The 18,112-nt window shown below is 53.6% G+C and overlaps 9 protein-coding genes across 9 annotated transcripts; 5 read left to right on the forward strand and 4 right to left on the reverse strand.

The window, feature by feature from the left end:
* Nucleotides 1–313: 313 nt before the first annotated feature.
* Nucleotides 314–1,696, forward strand: RHO25_012817 (uncharacterized protein; the record flags this gene model as incomplete). The annotated part of the gene is made up of 2 exons (XM_023604112.2): nucleotides 314–362; nucleotides 414–1,696. 2 exons carry the CDS (start codon nucleotides 314–316, stop codon nucleotides 1,694–1,696), a joined length of 1,332 nt encoding a protein of 443 aa, XP_023450171.1.
* Nucleotides 1,697–2,218: 522 nt separating this feature from the next.
* On the forward strand, nucleotides 2,219–3,384 carry RHO25_012818 (uncharacterized protein; the record flags this gene model as incomplete). The annotated part of the gene is made up of 2 exons (XM_023604113.2): nucleotides 2,219–2,839; nucleotides 3,154–3,384. The coding sequence occupies 2 exons, from the start codon at nucleotides 2,219–2,221 to the stop codon at nucleotides 3,382–3,384; spliced, it is 852 nt and encodes a 283-aa protein (XP_023450170.1).
* A 250-nt stretch (nucleotides 3,385–3,634) lies between these two features.
* On the reverse strand, nucleotides 3,635–4,880 carry CYT1 (cytochrome c1; the record flags this gene model as incomplete). The annotated part of the gene is made up of 4 exons (XM_023604114.2): nucleotides 3,635–3,728; nucleotides 3,785–4,447; nucleotides 4,520–4,680; nucleotides 4,806–4,880. 4 exons carry the CDS (start codon nucleotides 4,878–4,880, stop codon nucleotides 3,635–3,637), a joined length of 993 nt encoding a protein of 330 aa, XP_023450169.1.
* A 763-nt stretch (nucleotides 4,881–5,643) lies between these two features.
* On the reverse strand, nucleotides 5,644–6,000 carry RHO25_012820 (uncharacterized protein; the record flags this gene model as incomplete). The annotated part of the gene is made up of 1 exon (XM_065603595.1): nucleotides 5,644–6,000. The coding sequence occupies one exon, from the start codon at nucleotides 5,998–6,000 to the stop codon at nucleotides 5,644–5,646; it is 357 nt and encodes a 118-aa protein (XP_065459667.1).
* A 44-nt stretch (nucleotides 6,001–6,044) lies between these two features.
* RHO25_012821 (uncharacterized protein) lies at nucleotides 6,045–7,024 on the reverse strand (the record flags this gene model as incomplete). The annotated part of the gene is made up of 2 exons (XM_023604115.1): nucleotides 6,045–6,576; nucleotides 6,627–7,024. 2 exons carry the CDS (start codon nucleotides 7,022–7,024, stop codon nucleotides 6,045–6,047), a joined length of 930 nt encoding a protein of 309 aa, XP_023449839.1.
* Nucleotides 7,025–7,467: 443 nt separating this feature from the next.
* On the forward strand, nucleotides 7,468–8,063 carry RHO25_012822 (uncharacterized protein; the record flags this gene model as incomplete). Its single annotated transcript, XM_065603596.1, has 2 exons — nucleotides 7,468–7,741; nucleotides 7,858–8,063. 2 exons carry the CDS (start codon nucleotides 7,468–7,470, stop codon nucleotides 8,061–8,063), a joined length of 480 nt encoding a protein of 159 aa, XP_065459668.1.
* An 864-nt stretch (nucleotides 8,064–8,927) lies between these two features.
* RHO25_012823 (uncharacterized protein) lies at nucleotides 8,928–9,872 on the forward strand (the record flags this gene model as incomplete). The annotated part of the gene is made up of 1 exon (XM_023604116.1): nucleotides 8,928–9,872. One exon carries the CDS (start codon nucleotides 8,928–8,930, stop codon nucleotides 9,870–9,872), a length of 945 nt encoding a protein of 314 aa, XP_023450173.1.
* Nucleotides 9,873–10,013: 141 nt separating this feature from the next.
* RHO25_012824 (uncharacterized protein) lies at nucleotides 10,014–10,917 on the reverse strand (the record flags this gene model as incomplete). Its single annotated transcript, XM_023604117.2, has 2 exons — nucleotides 10,014–10,613; nucleotides 10,666–10,917. The coding sequence occupies 2 exons, from the start codon at nucleotides 10,915–10,917 to the stop codon at nucleotides 10,014–10,016; spliced, it is 852 nt and encodes a 283-aa protein (XP_023450573.1).
* A 2,699-nt stretch (nucleotides 10,918–13,616) lies between these two features.
* Nucleotides 13,617–16,946, forward strand: RHO25_012825 (uncharacterized protein; the record flags this gene model as incomplete). The annotated part of the gene is made up of 1 exon (XM_023604118.2): nucleotides 13,617–16,946. The coding sequence occupies one exon, from the start codon at nucleotides 13,617–13,619 to the stop codon at nucleotides 16,944–16,946; it is 3,330 nt and encodes a 1,109-aa protein (XP_023450574.2).
* Between the last annotated feature and the right edge of the window lie 1,166 nt (nucleotides 16,947–18,112).

Genomic DNA, 18,112 nt, shown 5'->3' on the forward strand with positions numbered 1-18,112 from the left:
CGCTTCGCCGTCGGCCGAGCGCTGTCGGAGCTGACATGTCGCCCATCCAGCAGGCCAATTCGTAACTAGTTGCCATTGGAAAACCTCCCGGCTCGATTCCACCATGTCAGAAAGCAGCGTAGCTCTCGCCTCATGTGCGCCGAATCCGATTGCCGGGTTAACTCTCAAGCGGTCGAGCTGACTGCCGAATATTCGACATCACGGCAGTCATATAAGAGCTTTCCCCATGTCGACCCGTTTCTTTGAGTCGTCTACTTTGCATTGATCCAGCTGACTATCCACATACAATACACAGCGACCATATACAGCCAAAATGGCGCCAATAGACGTGCTCGACATGCACATCGTGATCCTCGGTGCAGGTACGATGCTTGTCGACCCGGACTTGGTAATCCTGAGCTGACAGCCTTCAGGCATGGGCGGCCTTGCCACAGCACTAGCATGCGCGAAGAAAGGCTTCAAAAATATCGATGTTTACGAAACAGCGTCAAACCTAGGATTCGTGGGAGCTGGCATTCAGCTTGCACCGAACATGGCACGAATTCTGGACCGGCTAGGCGTCTGGGCCGATATCGAAAAGGAAGCCGTAGACCTCAAGGAGACCAGCATAAGACAAGGCTCAACAGACAGCGAACTTGGCCATGTGGACCTCGAGTACGTCCGCGATACGTACAAGTATCCTCACATGGTCGGCCACCGCTCGTCACTAGCAGGATCAATGTACGAAGGCTGCAAGAAGGAGTCCGCAATCAGATTCCACTTCCGAACACAGGCAAGCGAGATCAAGGCTTGGGGTCCGAGGCCTTCATTTTTAGCAACTCCGAGAGATGGTCAGCCATTCGAAGTGGAATGTGATGTGCTATTGGCAGCAGATGGTGTGAAGTCGGTGGTCAGAGATCAGATGCTCCGATTAAACAAAATCGATGCCAAGATCATTGACACTGGACAAGCTGCTTACCGCATTATGCTTACCCGAGAGCAAATGAAAGACGACCCTGAATTGCTGGAGCTGATCGATTCCGAGGCCGTGACAAGGTGGATCGGAGAGAAACGACATATTATTGCATACCCTGTATCCGGCAACCAGATCTATAACCTCAGCACTGTACAGCCTGATACGAACTTTGCTGCTGCACCGAGTGCGACATACACAACGAAGGGCAGCAAACCAGAAATGATGAGAGTATTTGACGATTTCTGCCCGAAAGTGAAGCGCATGCTGGATATGGTACCAGATGGAGAAGTCTGCGAGTGGAAGCTGAGAGTACACGAGCCACTCCCGACATGGGTGCAAGACCAGACTGCATTAATCGGCGATGCGTGCCACCCAACACTACCACATCTGGCACAAGGCGCCGCGCAAGCAATTGAGGATGGCGCTGTCCTGTCTGTTGTTCTGTCAAAATTGCCTGAGGTGACACCGCAAGCGATCAACAAAGCACTGAAGGTCTATGAAGAAGTGCGAAGGGAGCGGGCGTATCAACTTGTTGAGCTTGCAGCAGCGAGTGGAAGGGCTCTGCATCTGGGAGACGGAGCAGCTAAGGAACAACGAGACAAGCAATTCGCCGCATTGAAGTCTGGGAAGGGCCCTGTGCCGGATAAGTGGGCAGACGCGGACGTGCAGAGAAACATATATGGACAGGATGTGATGAAGATTGCAGAAGATGAGTTTGATAGCATATACGCACGCGTGTAATGGAATATGTAGCTGCAAAGAAGGTCTTAAACAGTCAAGCGGACCAGGAACACTGCGTTTGAACTGTTCCAAGGATGTACATTCCCTCGAAATATGAGAGCCTCACGTTGCCACGCAATGTTCGCATTTCCTGTAGCATAGCCGTGCAGCGTGAGGGAGACGCTTCACAATACCTCCTACTCCATTGGCCGATATCGGCCGACTGTATAACACTGCAAGAGTGCAGTCTAAATTTAGAAAGAGTGCTGGACTGCATCGTCACTTCACACGCGTTCGTTGCCTCTTTCGCATGGTGTGCAGCGAAGACGACCACTCATAGGCCTGGATGATTCTATTCTAAATATCTGAGTGCCTGACTCATTGGAAGGGCGTACAACCAGCGACCACGAAAGCGGCAAGATCGACCTGCAGCAAGCTATAGCACATTCGCATAAAAGAGTACAGAAGTTACACGTTTGAACCTCACATTATCCAACTACAATACGAATCCGACCACCACAATTTACAAAAGAATCAACCAAAATGACCTCCTCTCAACAACCCACCCAAAACAAATACATCCCCGGCCACAAACCCACCCACATCCAAAACCACACCTGGCGAACCGCCGAAAACTCCTGCGCCTACCTCCTCCCAACTCTCCAGCAAAAAGTCCAAGAAACTCCCAACCTCAAAGCCCTCGACTGCGGCTGTGGTCCAGGTACAATCTCCGCCTCTCTAGCCTCCTACTTCCCACAAGGCCACATCATCGCCACAGACCTCTCCCCAGACGTCGTAACTCAAGCCTCCACTCACGCCAAAAATGTCGGAATCAATAATATGTCTACTCAAGTCGCTTCGATTTTCGAACTTCCGTTTGGAGATAATGAATTTGATCTCGTACATGCTCAGCAGATTTTATGTCATTTGAGTGAGCCGCTGCGTGCAGTAAAGGAGATGTTGAGAGTTTGTAAGCCTGGGGGGATTGTGGCTTTAAGGGAGTGTGATATGAGGATGTGGTGTTTGTATCCGGAGACGGAGGGGATGAAGGATCTTCATAAGGCGATTATGAAGACTTTTGAGACGAGTGGAGGGAGTGTGGATATGGGGCCGAGGTTGGTGAATTTGGCACTGCAGGCTGGGGTGAAGAGGGATGATGTGAAGGTGAGTGGAGTGTTTGATTCCCTTTCTCGTGTGATTTTCGAATTCCATGACATGATGTTTCGTGTTCAAGTCCCTCTGAGCTCCAATCGGTTGCGTATGGTTGCATGTTCATCATCATTGCGCAATGCTTCCATTTGTGTGCGACATCATCTCGTTTGGCGGGCTCTGCGATGCATGTCAAGTACTGATTTACTCGTTCCCTGCCTGGACGAAACTATCCATTCATGTCATTGCTTGCATTTTTCCACCCACTGCATCTTGATTGTTTGCCCACAACATCTGCTCAGCTCGCACCACTAACCACAAACTACCAGGCTTCAATGGGAACATGGTGCTACAGCACCCGTGACGAGCGGCAAGTATGGATGAGCACCTTCGCCTACCGACTCCGAGAAGGTGGAATGCGGAAAGAAATCCTCGAAAAGAAGCTAGGCTGGACTGCTGAGCAACTAGACGCCATGGCAGATGATTGTGAAAAGTTCATCGAGGCAGAAGACGGATGCTTCGGCGTGATGCATGGAGAATTGATAATCACAAAGGCATGAGCATGTGACGAGACCAAGACCAGGACACGAAGAAAGTAATGATAATAATGCGGAAATCCTGAAGTCTTTCAATGAAAAAGCTGCATACATCAGTGTCGTACAAGTTTCCATTCTAGCAGCCGATGATGAGACGCGGGTGTATTTTGGATTTGAACTCTTGTTACACGGGGAAACCACGCTAGAAAACATCTGTACATGCCAATCTCCATCCACCTGTCTCTCAAGTAGCTGTCCCCTTGACAAAATACATCTATCGTCGGAAAACTGAACCGGGTTGCTTTGGTGCATTGGCTGGGGGTGGTGTATAAGCGATCTTACGGGTCTTGATCGTGGACCACTTGTATCTGGGAGTTCAATGTCAGCGTATGAATTTCGCACGTCAAGCACCTCCATCACGTACCTCTTGACCCACACGCTCATGGCGAAAAGCACAGATCCAATGGCCATGACTTTCCAGCCCATGCGCTTGCGCTCGTCCATCTCTGGCTCAGCAGCCCAGTTCAGGAACTCGACAACGTCCTTGGCCATTTGAGAAGTAGTCGCAGGAGTGCCATCCTCATACTCAACGAGACCGTCGTAGAGGACACGGGCCATGGCAATACCGGTACCTGGGAAGTATGGGTTGAAGTTCAAGCCGGCCTGCACGACAGCACCAGCCGGTGGCTCTTCAGGGTATCCAGTAAGAAGAGAGAAGATGTAGTTGCAGCCGCCGTGTCGTCCCTTGACGATCAAGCTGAGATCCGGGGGCAGAGCACCGTTGTTCGCAGCACGACCAGCCTCATCGTTCTTGTATGGGGACGGGATGTAATCGGACAACTTTCCAGGGCGCTTCTCGATCTCGCCCTCGTCGTTTGGCTCGCCATCATACTCGTTCTCCTCAGCCATTGCCTTGGCCTCATCCACGGTCATGATGTTGCCAACGAGTGTTCGGTATGGGATACGGCTCAGGGAGTGGCATGAGGCGCATACTTCGCGGTAGACCTGGAATCCACGACGGAGAGCAGCGTGATCGAAGGTCTTGATCAGCTTCTCGTGCTCCCATGGGTACTGTGTGGCGTGGAGTCTGTTTCTCATCAGCGCGTGTCCCTACTTTCCACAGCCTCGGCGCTGTGTTTCTGGATCTCCTGCTACCCACCCTTCTTCAGCCGGAGTCATGGCGTGCGCGGAGCGGCCATATTGATAGTAGTACCAGGCTACAGATGTGGCGGCGAGGGCGCTCGAGGATGCGAGGAGGGCATTGTTGATCCAGAACTGGGAGCCGGCCGATTCGGAAGAGCTTTGCGAGGAGGCATTGCGCTGTGGAGGGGGCTCCGTTAGTTCTCATATGTACTGCATATGTTGCCGCTGTTCCCTGCCACCATGCTCTGTGCGCAGGAGCGGCCAATCGAGGTCGCTGGCGGCGTGGTGCGGACTCAACATACCGTGGCAGTCTTGGTGGCAGTCGTCTTGCCATTGCCGAGCGCGCGAGTCGCGCGTGCGGCAGTCCGGCTCAGCATTGTGGATCGAGTGAAGGTCTCAGCGCTTGAGACGCTCTACACGATGGCGGAGTCGAGATGGAGGGCGGAGGCGGAGGCGTCGTTGTTTGCCGCTGTGGTGGTTCTTCTTCGACGAAGCTCCCAAACTTGTCGAGATTCGGAGGTTTCCGTGTCAGCGGATGGCACCTGCCCTCTGATTGGCCAACGGCCCAGACAGGCAAGCGCATCCTGGGCAAGCTGCACTTCGCTGACTTCACCACTTTCGACAGCTGCGTGTTGGGCCAGACTGCGGCGATCTACATAGGTGGCAGTCTCACATATCAACTGAATGCTGTCCAATGGTCCACTTTGGCTTCAAATGTCTCGGTCTTTGCCGGAGCCTTCGAGTGAAGTGCACACGGCACAATTGACTGAAGTAGCTGGGAACCAATTCACATGCTACTTCACGTCATTCACGACTATCAATAAGTACCTAAACGTATTGCCCGAGAATGAGTGCGTTTCTGAATTCTCTATACCGCTCGAGCTTGAGCTTGACTAGCCTAAGAATCATTGGAGCTTCAGCTAACGGACAAGGTCCTGGTGTGCTGACTGCACCCACTAAGTCTCCGCGGGATATACGGCCATGTCCATGAAGCTGGTCCTTCCTCCTGGGGCCATTATCGTGAAGTTCTGAGTCGGATCAAGCTGACGAGCGGCGAACGCTTCAGCTAATCAGAAGCGGATCCTGTGAGCGATCAACCCTTCAACAACCCTCGCAACAAAACATCAAGACATCTTCAGTTCATTTGCCGGTCCAGAGAATGCCATGCTCATCCTCCAGCTCGGCACTCATGTTCTTCTCAGGATGAATGTAATCCCACGCCTCATCGAACTCTCCGCCGCCACGCGACACCTTCGGTAGCAAGCAGACATAAAACTGCTTGGCTGCCGCACTCCACCGAATGCAGGGAAGCTGTGCGCGGAAGCACGTGCGACAAGCAATGTAATCCTTGTCATCGATGGAGTACGTTGTTCTGTTAGCCTTCAGGAACTGCTTGACGCATGCTGACGTGTTCTTGGCGTGGTCGTTCCAGTGCTTTCTGAAGGCCTTTTTCCTCGGGATGAGTCGGCGAGAGTCTTTCTCCTTGCGGACTTGCATCTCTGCTGGAAAGGTCTCGTTGAAGAGCTCTTCAAGGATCGGCTTCAGTGCCTCCGGCAGTATTCCAGTGACGAGAGCGAAGTTGTTATCCTCTTCCTCCACAACGATCCGATGTCGTCAATACTGTAATTGAGCTTCTCTTGCACCTGGTGAGATGGATCATCCTCGGTGTCTTGTTCCTCGTCCATGTCAACACTCCCCTCACGCTCGGTCTGCCAGTTGGAGTCTCCACGCTGGGCATCTTCACCGCGCCGGTCCAGCTCTTCATTCTGAGAATCGTTCTCGAATCCCTCGAACGCCTGCTCTGTGGCGGATCCATACTCATGGTGTTCCTGATCGTAGCGATCATGATCATTGAAGTCTCCGGCATCGATAGCGTCTTCACCCTCATCCAGCTCTTGCTTCACGCCAGGCTCTCCATGCTCACGATGGCGTAATGGGTATCCATTGTGACTGATGTCCGGAGAAATCTCATTCTGCTCGGTGCTATACAAGTGGGGAGCACTCACTGGACTTTCAGAAACCGAGGGTGCAAAGCTTGGCTGGTCTCGCACCAGACTGCCACGCCCGTGGGCTCTGTGCAAGGTCCGTCAGTCAGGGATACCCAAAGATAAGGGGTCACTTACAGTCCGCTGTTCTGGACAAGTGCCACAGCTTCACCGGACAGCCTTTGAAGACCTTCCTGCAGCATTTCGATGGTCTTATCTCGCTCATTCACATCGGTACGGAGTGCTTGATTCTCGTGTGCGAATCTCTCCACCTCGGCTTGGAGTGCTCGATTTTCGCGTGTGAGCCTCTTCACCAACCTCAGGATTCGCGACGCGCGGAGGGGCTCCGACGGTATATCCTGTTGTGACTTGGACTTCTTGCGTTTCCCGTTGATTGCCTGCTGCGGCTTGCTGGTTCTCTGTTGTTGGCGGAGCTCCTTTTGGTTTCTACCATCTGGCTGAGTGATGGTGTTGTTGTCAATCCGAGCAATGTCGAGTGGCTCGCGAACGTCTACTTCTTCGAATTGGTAGTCCATTGTGGCCGACAACCAGAGAACTCTGGTGCTACCTGGAAGATGACTGCTTTGTGGCCGGTACCCGGCGCGCGCTGGTTCAATCGGAGAGGTTGTTGTTCGAAAGACGAATCTGCAGTGAAGGTGGGAGGGGTTTTGTTTGCTTGCTCGATGTGCCGGCTGACTTCATGATTAGAATTTGCGCTAGCGCGTTTTCACATGCGCAGTGGTGGAAGTCGTGCTTCTTTCAAAAGAAACAACACCATGCCTGGCGGTACCAGCGAGCACTGCTGAGCAGGACCATTTGCCTTCATTTTACGTGCTGCTAGCGGTACCTCTTTCACAACACATCTGCACGCAGACAACCATACTGCTCGAAGCACCAGCGAGCACTGCTCAGTGGGAGCATTTGCAACCTCTCCACTCCAAGGAACCCACCCTTTCCCGTCACGGCAGGTCAAATCACGATGGCCAGCAGCATTTTGTCGCCATCGCAGGCGCGCCAATCAGGAGAAGCATCTGGAACACGACGGAAATACGGTCATTGTGAACAAGATCGATGCGCAGTTTTCCTCGAGGAGCTGGTGGCCGTTGCAATCACCGCTGGCGGACCCCATGGACATGAGTTGATGCAGCGCATGCGAGACATCTGTAGGCTCTTCACGACGCGTGTTGGGGACAGCATCTTGATGGCCCATATTAGCTCGACGCTTCTCGTGAGGATCATGCTTGACATGAAGGGTAAGTGCCCGTTCTTGTTTCATGTTCGGCTCTGTGCCATGATGGTCTAAGTGAGAGAATAAACAGTACGAGGCACTCTCCCATCTTTGTCGCCAGTTTTCGCTGACGAATGACAGGCTTGAACCCTGCTAAGCGACGCATTGTCGCCTCCAACATTGAGAGAGTCGCTGCTGGCTTGCATTACATCAATGACGACTTGAACCAGGAGGCTGCAGAGCTCGTACTAGAGGAGAGCTTCTACCTCATTCCCGTCATCTTGCGGTCGCGATGGCGGAATAATGGGGCCGGATGGAAAGCTCTCGTCGCTGAGATTGTACACTGATCAGTCGCAAGGTTGAAGACTATACTCGCTAACAGGGCCCTTATCCCATCGACCATGGGACTTTGTCAGATGAAACGGCTCGGCCTGGGAATGGTGTGACCTCGCCTAGGCTTACAATCCAAAAATATGCAGACTCATGCATGGCTTTACAGCGGACAGGATCGCAGTGATTGACTGGCATTCTTACTGTGATTCTCGAGGCGAGCTCGTGGGAGAAGTTTTATTGCTTGCTCAATGCAATGTTTCTGCTGATATTATGATTAGGGTTTGCGCTAGCGCGGCGACTGCATGAGGGCGGCATTGACTACAACAAGTTCAGGTCTCACGATTGCTGTGGTCTTGACCAGAGATCTCTTTAGATCCGTGCCATTCTGATCTGCTCATCATGCAGACGCCGTGCCCGTAAGACGATGCAGTGGAGGACATTGATTTACAGAAGATGAACCGATATATCGAAGAAGAATTCCAAAGACTTTATGTTAGCACAAGGGCTGCTTTGTGGCCAATGACTGGAGCTCTCTGGTGGAGTTCGCGCAGGCTATAATCAAAACTGAAGTTTTCGGCGACCGTGATGTGTTTCTTGCACCCATCGTACCTGCCCTTCCTCACGGTCAGGGTCCACGCTAATGTCGGGCGACTTTATGCTTGCCGTTGCTGCAAGTTGACGCACAACATTACAATACACTCGATTTGAATCAGGACCAGAGTACTCTGGAAATCGGCACCAAAGTTGTCAATTCTACTTACCCATTGAGCGTGCCTTTTCATCCTCGAGGCCGTGGGGACGCGCCACTACCAATTCACGACACATTCGTTGTTACCAGAGATCTCCGGAAGCCGGCACCATTCGGCGAGCCGTTCAGCATGCTATCCATGTCAGAGAAGAACCACGGAACGACCTGTCGGTCCAGTAATACACGGAAGGAAGAAGCGGTGAAGATGGAGATTGACTTGACCTCTCGTGGCGCAAATTCAACGATCAAGCTGAAGGAAGCTGTCAGTGTCCTCCGACAGAGTGGAGATCTTGAGAAGTTGAGCATAATCAGAGATACATTCCAGCAGCAATACCTGGCAATCTTCAGCGGCGAAGAAGACGGCATCGATGCTGCCATCAAGGATGTCCAAGTCAAGAAGATGCAAGAATTGAACAGCCAGGTCGATACGCAGTTGGCGGCATCCGAGCATAAGCTTGAATTTGCTCGGAAGAACTACGACAGGGCGTTGAAGACTGTGCAGACAACCCATGAGCTAAAGCGTCTGCTTCACACAGCGGAGCAAGAGACCAGTGCAGATGAGCTTACGGACCGACTGCGCCAAGTCGAATCACGGCTCTGCATGATGAAGGACAGCGGACAGAGCAAGACTTCAGTCAGGGCTGCCAAGGCGCCATTTGCCGAAGAGAAGGAGCGTCATGAGCCGGACACAGATCAGCAATCGCAGGAGTGGGCAAGTGAGAAGGAGCGAACATCTGGCGATGCGCATGAACAGGCCGGCGGGCAGCCGAACAAAGCCTCGCAACTCGGGGTCCGGAATGAACAGCGAGGGGGAAAGCTGGAGACTCAAACAGATCAAGTGCAGCAGTGTGAGAACGAGCTCAATGCCTTGAGATCTCGCCTCTCTGAAGTTGAGCGAACCAAGCACCATGATGATGTAGATCATCGAGAGCTGGCTTACCAGTATGAGTGGGCGTTGTGGAGAGTCAAAGACGCCGAGAGCAAGCTGAAGCAACTTCATAAGAAGGCTGCCCGCCAGGACAAGCTCAAACGTAAGGCTGCGGAAGACCAGGTCCTGCCGGCAAAGCATCGTTAGGCGGACACAATAATAGCCTCCAGATCGTGCTCCTTCACATTCGAGGCCAATCTCTTGTCGCCAGCAGTCGACGGCGGCTCACCGCCTATAGAAAATCGCGCAAAGCACGTCTCGATACTGCAGTAACTTTGAAGGCGACATCTACTGTTCCTCTCCCACACACCTGGAAATCTCCACTCCATCCGGCACACCAGTCGGCTCAAAAGAGTTAACCAACGTGCTCTCATAAACCAAATTCGGATTCCCAACCGCCTGCCCCAAACTCTCCTGATCAATCCTCTTCTTATACTGCTGCGCATGCCGATCCCCAAAAGCCGCAATATCATTCCCTCCTCCATTCACCTTCTCTCTCTTCTCCTTCACACTACTCCTCACATACTCCAAATAAGGCGGATTACCAGGCTTAATAACATTATCCGCCGCGAGAACAGAGCCCGGAGTCACAAGTTTCAATTCCTCACAGAGTTTGAGATCGGTTGTGTAAGCGGGTTTGTAGTGATCTAAGAACATGAGATCGATATGTTGGAGTTGACCTGTGGCGTGGAGACGTTTGATGGAGGTATCGCTGCTTCCGATTTCGACTTTGACGACGTCGGAGAGGCCGGCGAGGTTCACGAGGGCCATGATTACGGCGGCGAATTCGGGAGAGCGTTCGAGAGAGTAGTATCTTGTGCCGCCGGCGGCTTTGACGGCTGCACCGAAGAGGATGCAGCTGTAGCCTATGTAGCCGCCTAGTTCGACCTGCGAAGTATCATTAGCGACGCGTATTTGGGAATTTGGAGAGGTTGTGTACCATTGTCTTGGGTTTGACTTCAGCGATGAGATCTGTGACGATCTTGCCCTTGTCTTCGCCAACATTCATCAGGTACTTCTTCTCTCGTCCAAATTTGTCAATGGCTTCTAGGACTTTGGCAGGGTTGCCGCGTATTGACTCCTCCAGATCTGGCAGTCCAAAGACATAGTGCAAAAGCTCAATTTCTCTTCCATCGTCGAAGAAGACTTCTTCTTGCTCCGCGTAGGCTTTCTTCTGGTCAAAGTCAGGCATCTTGGCGGCGATTCACTCGAAAATCTTGGAGTTTTGGTGAAGGATTTGAGGTGATAAAGATTGTTATGCAAAACAGAGTTTTGAGTCACATGAAATTCCTGTGTGACGTTGTGAGAATGGTTGACATCTACAGTGCAGCTTTCATGATGTCCGATGGCGTGCAGTCCGGACGCAGTGGGCGAGGTCGGTGATCAGCTGTGCTCCACTTTGGAGCTCTCAAAGTGGGCGCCATTGGGAATCGAAGCGTCATGATGGAGTATTCAGCAGCTCGTGAGAATGTGTCAGTATACGCCTGGTATATGAGTATGTACTTCATGCCAAACGATCTTTGCACAAGGAAATCGTCAATGAAGATCGATGTTCATGTTGATTGAACGTTGTTACCTTCGAACCCGCCTCTCGTGTGGAGCCGAGAAGGCTCGGGTGTGTTGCACTTTCAACGACCGCGACACAGACTCCGCCAGTGCTGGTGCCAATCTGTTCTTCTCAGAGGTGCAGAGAGAATCACAGAGCACTATTGACCAGGCCATGTTGTCTGAGGCGACAGTACTGCTTCACACGAAGCGCCAAGCTCAAAAAGGTCGTCGCCGTCCACAGGGTGCTGCTAAGCGAGATGTGATTCAACCACACCTCGCGGCTTCGCATCGCCTGCTTGGCAATCACATCTGGCTCTAATGCAAGTGACGATGAACGAACTCCATCTTGTCCCCACATGTCACTTCTAGCTTGAGTGTAGCGACCGCTGTTGCTTCGATGATTGATGAGGCGGGCAACGAAAATCCTCGACCCGGCTGCTGAAACTGTAGACGAGTCTGTAGGTGCGCATTCGCAATCCTCAGGGCTACGGGAGTCAAATGGCACGGGGAGTTACGCTCCTCCTCGCGTGTCGCATGTGGCCACGCGACAGAAGATCGCAAACTGTGGCTTCACGCAGTTGTCTGGAGTGTGCGATCACCCAAATGAGATTGAGATGAGCGTAAAGGCTACACCCGAGGACTGAGGTCTTGAAAGATGGCTGATATATCCAACAGCGACGCCTCCAGCATGCATCTGGCAGGGGAACACTGTAGTTGCTGAACTTCGACCTCGGGCTTTTCGATGTCGTGCATGTGTAGGCTGCATCGCCGTGATTTCTGTATGCATTGTAGTTCCATCAAATCTGCCTACCGTGATGAGCAGTTCGAGAATAGAAGTAGAAGGTCGCCGCTGTTGTCATCGCTCCGGGAGCTGCTGCAGGAGAGGGCGTTTGGCGTCAGTCTTCATCTTCTCCCCTCGGTTGACTGACTCGCTGGCAGCAAACGTCCATCTGGCAGTAGTGCAGAATTGTGGTGTGCTGATGCTTCCGACTCCTTTATCATAGGACAAGTTGGTCTAGATGGTGGGGAGAAGGTATTGGCTACGACGTTCCCATGGCGATCATGGCTGTAAGTAGCATTATCCAATAGCAGAGCGGAGCCTCTCTTTCGGCCAACACCTTGCGGCGAAGGCGAGCCTCCCAACCTGTGCAACGGTGCCCGATAATTGAAGATTGTGGAGCATCGGGGAAGCTGTCCTAGATGGACAGGTCGCTGCGAATACGCTGGTATAATTCGTCGAACCCTGGTGCGAGGACAGCTGCTCGAGCATGACCCCAAGGACTTAAGCCCGAAAAAGCTGCAGCGGATGGCGCCCGGCATGCATACCGACGCGCTAGTGGAAAGGGAGGCAGGGTGGAGATCGTCGTGAGGTGAGGCGCGTGCCGAGTCGCAGGTTGTTTGTGAACCCGCAGGCAGTCCCTCGCCGCCGTGGACCTGACATGAGGGGCGCGGGCAGACGCGACGCCTGGCCCGCCGCTGGTCATGAGAGGAGCTGGGGGCGTAAGGAATGGGCGCCCCTTCGCGGTCTCGCATGTGAGGGCAAAATTTCACATCTGATGAAGCTTTGCGTGGCTCCGTGGCTAAAAAGCCGTTGCCGGCGCGTTAAAGCATCTCCAGGGGCGACGTGCGCTAGGGACCGACAGTCACCACATTGGAGCGCTCGTCACGGCACGGATGCGCTGTTGCTGCGCGCTGAACCACGAGCGGCGACATTTTTATAATTGCTGTGCCAGCTGCGACCCGAGCGTTGCACAGACGGCCGGACACGCACGAGCGAGCCAGCGCCGCGGGTACTGGATTCACCTCCTCGGCCTGGGGTCTGATATCTCTCATCATATCGCACCGCACGTCTGCCTCTGCGCCCGCCGCGACGCCGTGGTCGCGTTTCAGCATACGCGACCAACTGGACCACGATACCCACGCCGCCGCCCTCTCCAGCGGCCCGGCACTCAATCAGCGCCGACAGGCATCCCGGCCGAGCTTGTCTCGCTTCATCATCGCCCGCGTCTACATCCCTGCCGTCTGGACTTGGAGGCACGGAACTAAAAGCAGTGCCCCGAACCATCGCCTGCGCCCTTCTTCCACCCAGTCGGCCAGACGGCGCGGACGACATTGACGGACGGCGCGAGAGAGAGAGAGCGCGCGCGCACGCCAGAGAAGCCCGCCGGCCTGCTGCCACCACCACCGCTGCGCTGTCCTCTTCCCATGCTCAGTCAATGACCACGTCTCGCGACCGATCCCAGTACTGCCCTTCGGCGAGGCGATGACCAGCCAGACCACCACAGGACCACAGGACCACTTCACCCGCCCCGACATGAGCATGCGATGAGCTCGACCACCACCATGACATCGACACTTCCGCGAACGCCGCGACCACCGCCCTCGGGGCCCCTCCCCGCCTTACCTGTGTACAAGACACGAAACAAGTCGCCCGACACCACCTCCTCCGAGTCCAGGCCGACGTCCATTGCTTCCCAACCCCGCACCACTTCCACCAGCACCGCCACGACCCCTAAGCGGACAGCCATTCCTTCACGATCAGTCACCACTTCGGGACTGCCCACGCCGGGCAAGACGTCCAAAGCCCACTCCACTCCTTCCGTTCCTACATTGAGGACGACCTCGACAGACTCACCCATCCCTCCACCCTCGCCCGCTCCCTCAGGAATTGCGGTCCCTAAGACGGTCCGCAAAACTACGAGCATTGGGCAGTTTCCGATGCCACCGAAAGGCACCCCACGAGTATCGAGTTTGCCGCCGAGTCCCTTGTCTACCGCTCAATCCACCTCCTCCACCGAAAATCTGCCAGTACCTGCGGTTCCGCCGAAGAGCAAGCAGCGTGATGGAGGCGTGAAACATAGCAATTCGGAAAATGGCCTCAGGAAACCCAAAGCTCGCAGTTCAGGATACGGCCTGCGAACGAAACCGTCGAATGCATCACTCGCTTCGGCCGCGGCCCCGAGCTTGCTCAATGGTAATAATGGAGGCTCACGCCACCATGACAGCCTGCTGAGCGTTCCATCGCCGCCCGTGAGCCGGCCGTCATCCGCAGCCGGCTCTTACCAGACTGACGCAACAATTGTCGAAGATGTTGGCGATGAGAACGGAGATCGTGGTCGAGGGCGACGGTCCAGTGCTTCAACAAAAGCGAAAAGAGATTCTGAAGTAGGGCAAGATGCCAAAGGCAACGTGCTTGTCAGCGTTCGAGTGAGACCGGATGCCGGCAGCGAAGATAAGCCTGAAGGCGAATGGATGGTAGACGGCAGAAGGTCGCTCATCTCCTACCGAGGAAAAGAGGGGGGCGATTACCGCTACGACAATGTCTTTTCGCCCAACGACGGGAACTCGAAGGTGTACGACAACGCAGCGAAACGACTCGTGAGGCGCGTGATGGAAGGTTACCACGGGACAGTATTTGCCTATGGAATGACCGGAACGGGAAAGACATTTTCGATGCAAGGGACAGCGACCCAGCCTGGTGTCATTCCACTTGCTATCACTGACATCTTTTCATATATTCGCGAAAACCCAAGCAGGGAATTTCTCTTACGAGTCAGCTATCTGGAAATTTACAACGAGAAAATATACGATCTTCTCAGTCAGACCACTGCTGGTCAGACACAAGAAGAAATTAAGCTGCGGGAGGACAGCAGACGTGGAGTCTATGCGACCCCGTTGAAAGAAGAAATCGTGCAGTCTCCCAATCAGTTGTTACGTGTGATCGCACGAGGTGATCAGGCACGAAGGACTGGCAGCACTCAGTTCAATGCGAGATCCTCACGATCGCATGCCGTTGTGCAAATCGTGGTAGAGTCTCGAGAACGGACGGCAAATCATGGCCCGCACTTCGAGAAGGAAGTTCGGAGGGGCGACAAGATCATGCCTGGTGGCGTTCTCGTGTCCACTCTGTCCCTGATCGATCTTGCTGGTTCCGAGAAGGCCGCAGAAGATAAGGAGCGCCGTACCGAAGGTGCCCATATTAATAAGTCTTTGCTCACTCTAGGCACAGTCATCGCGCGTCTGTCGACCGAGGATGAGAAGGATGGAGCGAAGCCTGCGGACAAGGAGAAGGCCACCAAGCATCTACCGTATCGCGACAGCAAGCTCACCAGACTCCTGCAAGGTGCTCTTTCTGGAAACTCGCTGGTGTCTATCCTTTGTACGATTCAGTTATCATCAGCCAACACGTCTGCGGCGCAGTCTAGCTCGCATACAGGCGAGACGCTGAACACGCTCAAGTTTGCGAGCAGAGCCAAGAACAACATTATCAGTCATGCGAAGAAGAACGAATCACTCGCCAACCCGGGAGATCCCAACAGCAGAGCACTGCTCGACCGGTACCGCATGGAAATCCAAGACCTGCGGAAACAGCTGGCCCAGCAAAACCAGGTCAAAGACCAGGCGGAAGAAAAGGAGCAGATTGAGGAAGACCGTGAGCTCGAGGAGCAGCTGGAGCGGGAAGAGAAACACAGGCATGAGGAGCAAATGCTCGAAATGCAGCTGGCGCGTACAGCTTTGAAGGAGCGGATCAGCCACCTGAACCGTCTTATCCTGTCCTCGAGGTCCATTGGTGTCAACTCTGGGCGATTCTCCAGTGCCAGTCTTCCTTTCAATCCCCGAATCAGTGCCATAAGCGCCACACAGTCGGAATTCGGCAGGCCAGTGAGCGTGCGAAGCCGAGAGAGCCACTATCGCGACAGCACCGCCACGCTCGACGCTAGTCCAACGATTGAAGCTCCAGTATCTGCGGACTCGATCGGCACGGCCTTATCGAGCGGGTGCGTCACAGTGGGAACCATTCCAGGTGCTCAAATCGGTCAGATGATCGAGGAGGATACACCCGGCCTCACTGAGGATGAGGGTGATTATTCCGGCGCACCTGAAGAGGATGGAACGGATAACGCCAGCTTGTTGCAGCAGAACCGAATGTTGCAAGCTGATCTTGCCGACAAAAACCGTTACATCGCCACATTGGAGAAGCGCTTGCTGCAGGCACGACGGACGAGCCATAGCCGCGTCAGCATGGCCTTTGCCGCTCGTGTCGGTGTTCCCGAAGAAGGTTCCCTTGAAGCGTTGTTGCGAGATAAGGATCGTGAGCTTGAAGACTTGCGCGCGAAATTGGATGACCAGACGGCCATGGTGACGGCGCTCCGGAGCGCTGCGCGCAAGCGTGAAATGATCGACCGCCGAAAGAGCCACCAAACCGCCACCAGTGACGATACAGCCAGGCCTCCGACGTCAGCTTCTGCCACCGACAGAGTGGCGGACTTGACCAGCTTGCCATTCAACAGGAACAGCTCTCACTCGTCGATCAGATCTCGTGTGCAGTCGAACGGTCACCGCAGCACGTCTTCCAACGCCAGCCGATCAAGCGCCAGTGCAGTGAACTTCTCCAAGACTCCTCTGTCTCCTGTCTCGATCCTCAGCCCAGCCCATTCATTCAGCAACTCGCGAGAAAGCAATACCTTGCAGGCATTTGCTCAGCGGGAGCAAACTGCGAATCGTCGCAAGAGTGTGGACGAAATGACACAGCTCCTCGACCAGATGATCCAAGACAAGGTTGAGAGCGGACATCTTGTCCGAGGCGGAGAGCGCGACTCGATCAGAATTCGACATGACACGGTGCTGGGAAGCGGCAACCATGCAACTGCGATTGAGGACGATTTGAAATGACTATCCTTCCGTGATGATGACGCCTGACGACCTGGACGTATACGGCCATTTCCGCCTTGGGCTGCTTCCCATCATGGACAGTCGTATGGCACGCACACGCCATAAAACATGGCTTGGATCACCTGTGCGATCGATCGTGGGCAGCCGGTGCTGTTGACATCGCGATGGAGCGCGCAGGCATCCTTCCATATGTATTACTTTCATCCATCCCGGATCCTTGGACTTTTTTCTTTTTGGACGCAGCCAGCGAGCGATACCCCCTTCCGCGAAAGAGTATAATCCTATCCTTTCGGGTTTTTCTTTCTATTTTCTCTTCTTGTACTATGTGTGTAAATATTCAGTTGATCGGGGGGTTGTCGTGGGGTGGTGCTGCGTTTTTTGGACCGCAAGCTTTTTTTGCTTCAATTTTGGATGACATGTTGCCAATATTATGAGCTTCTTCTCGGGATACAGATCGGTAGACAGAAACGAAAGACAACACGACGACGACACTGGCGACAGTACGGCTGGTTGGGAAATCGTTCATATACTTATCTTATGTCTTCCTCAAGTGCATTCATAGCGACACGCTGAACAATGTCATGTCCACGTGCTAGACCAAGCCCCAGCGGCTGTGGTGGCGGCAAAAATGGCCATATCACTTCTCTTGGCTGTTCAGGCGCTTGGGATGGGCACTGTCATTGGCACGTGGTTGTTGTGGCGGTGCCGTTTGAGAAGTCTTGTGTCGTAACGGTCTGCGACAATTCTCGATGTAGGAAGAGGTGCTTTGACCATGCGTGAATCTCAATCCGAAACGGGAATCATATATCTTATGGCGTAGTGATCTACTCGATGCTACTGGCCAGCGCGTCTGGAGATCAATTTCAATTTTGTTCAAACGTAGGAGGTACCCTGTTTGTTCTGAGACGCACGTTCCCTCGAATGGTTTGGAGGCGCATGGGGCCGTTTATGCCAAACTGAACTGAACCGAACGTGTGTCGAGTATGTTTTGGGGGGTTTGGAGTGGTGTTTGTGTCAGGTTGTAGTAAGCGATGCTTCAGATGTGTGATTTGGGGGATGAGAGTCACGGTCGGACGACGCGTGTGCTGCGTTGCTGTCCTGTACTGGGAGATACAGTAGTAGTGATCATCTATTAGCAGGATTGCCTCATTCGTATTACTGTGGTG

This window comes from Cercospora beticola, chromosome 9 (assembly GCF_033473495.1).
Source record: "Cercospora beticola chromosome 9, complete sequence".
Classification (NCBI taxonomy): Eukaryota; Fungi; Ascomycota; class Dothideomycetes; order Mycosphaerellales; family Mycosphaerellaceae; genus Cercospora; species Cercospora beticola.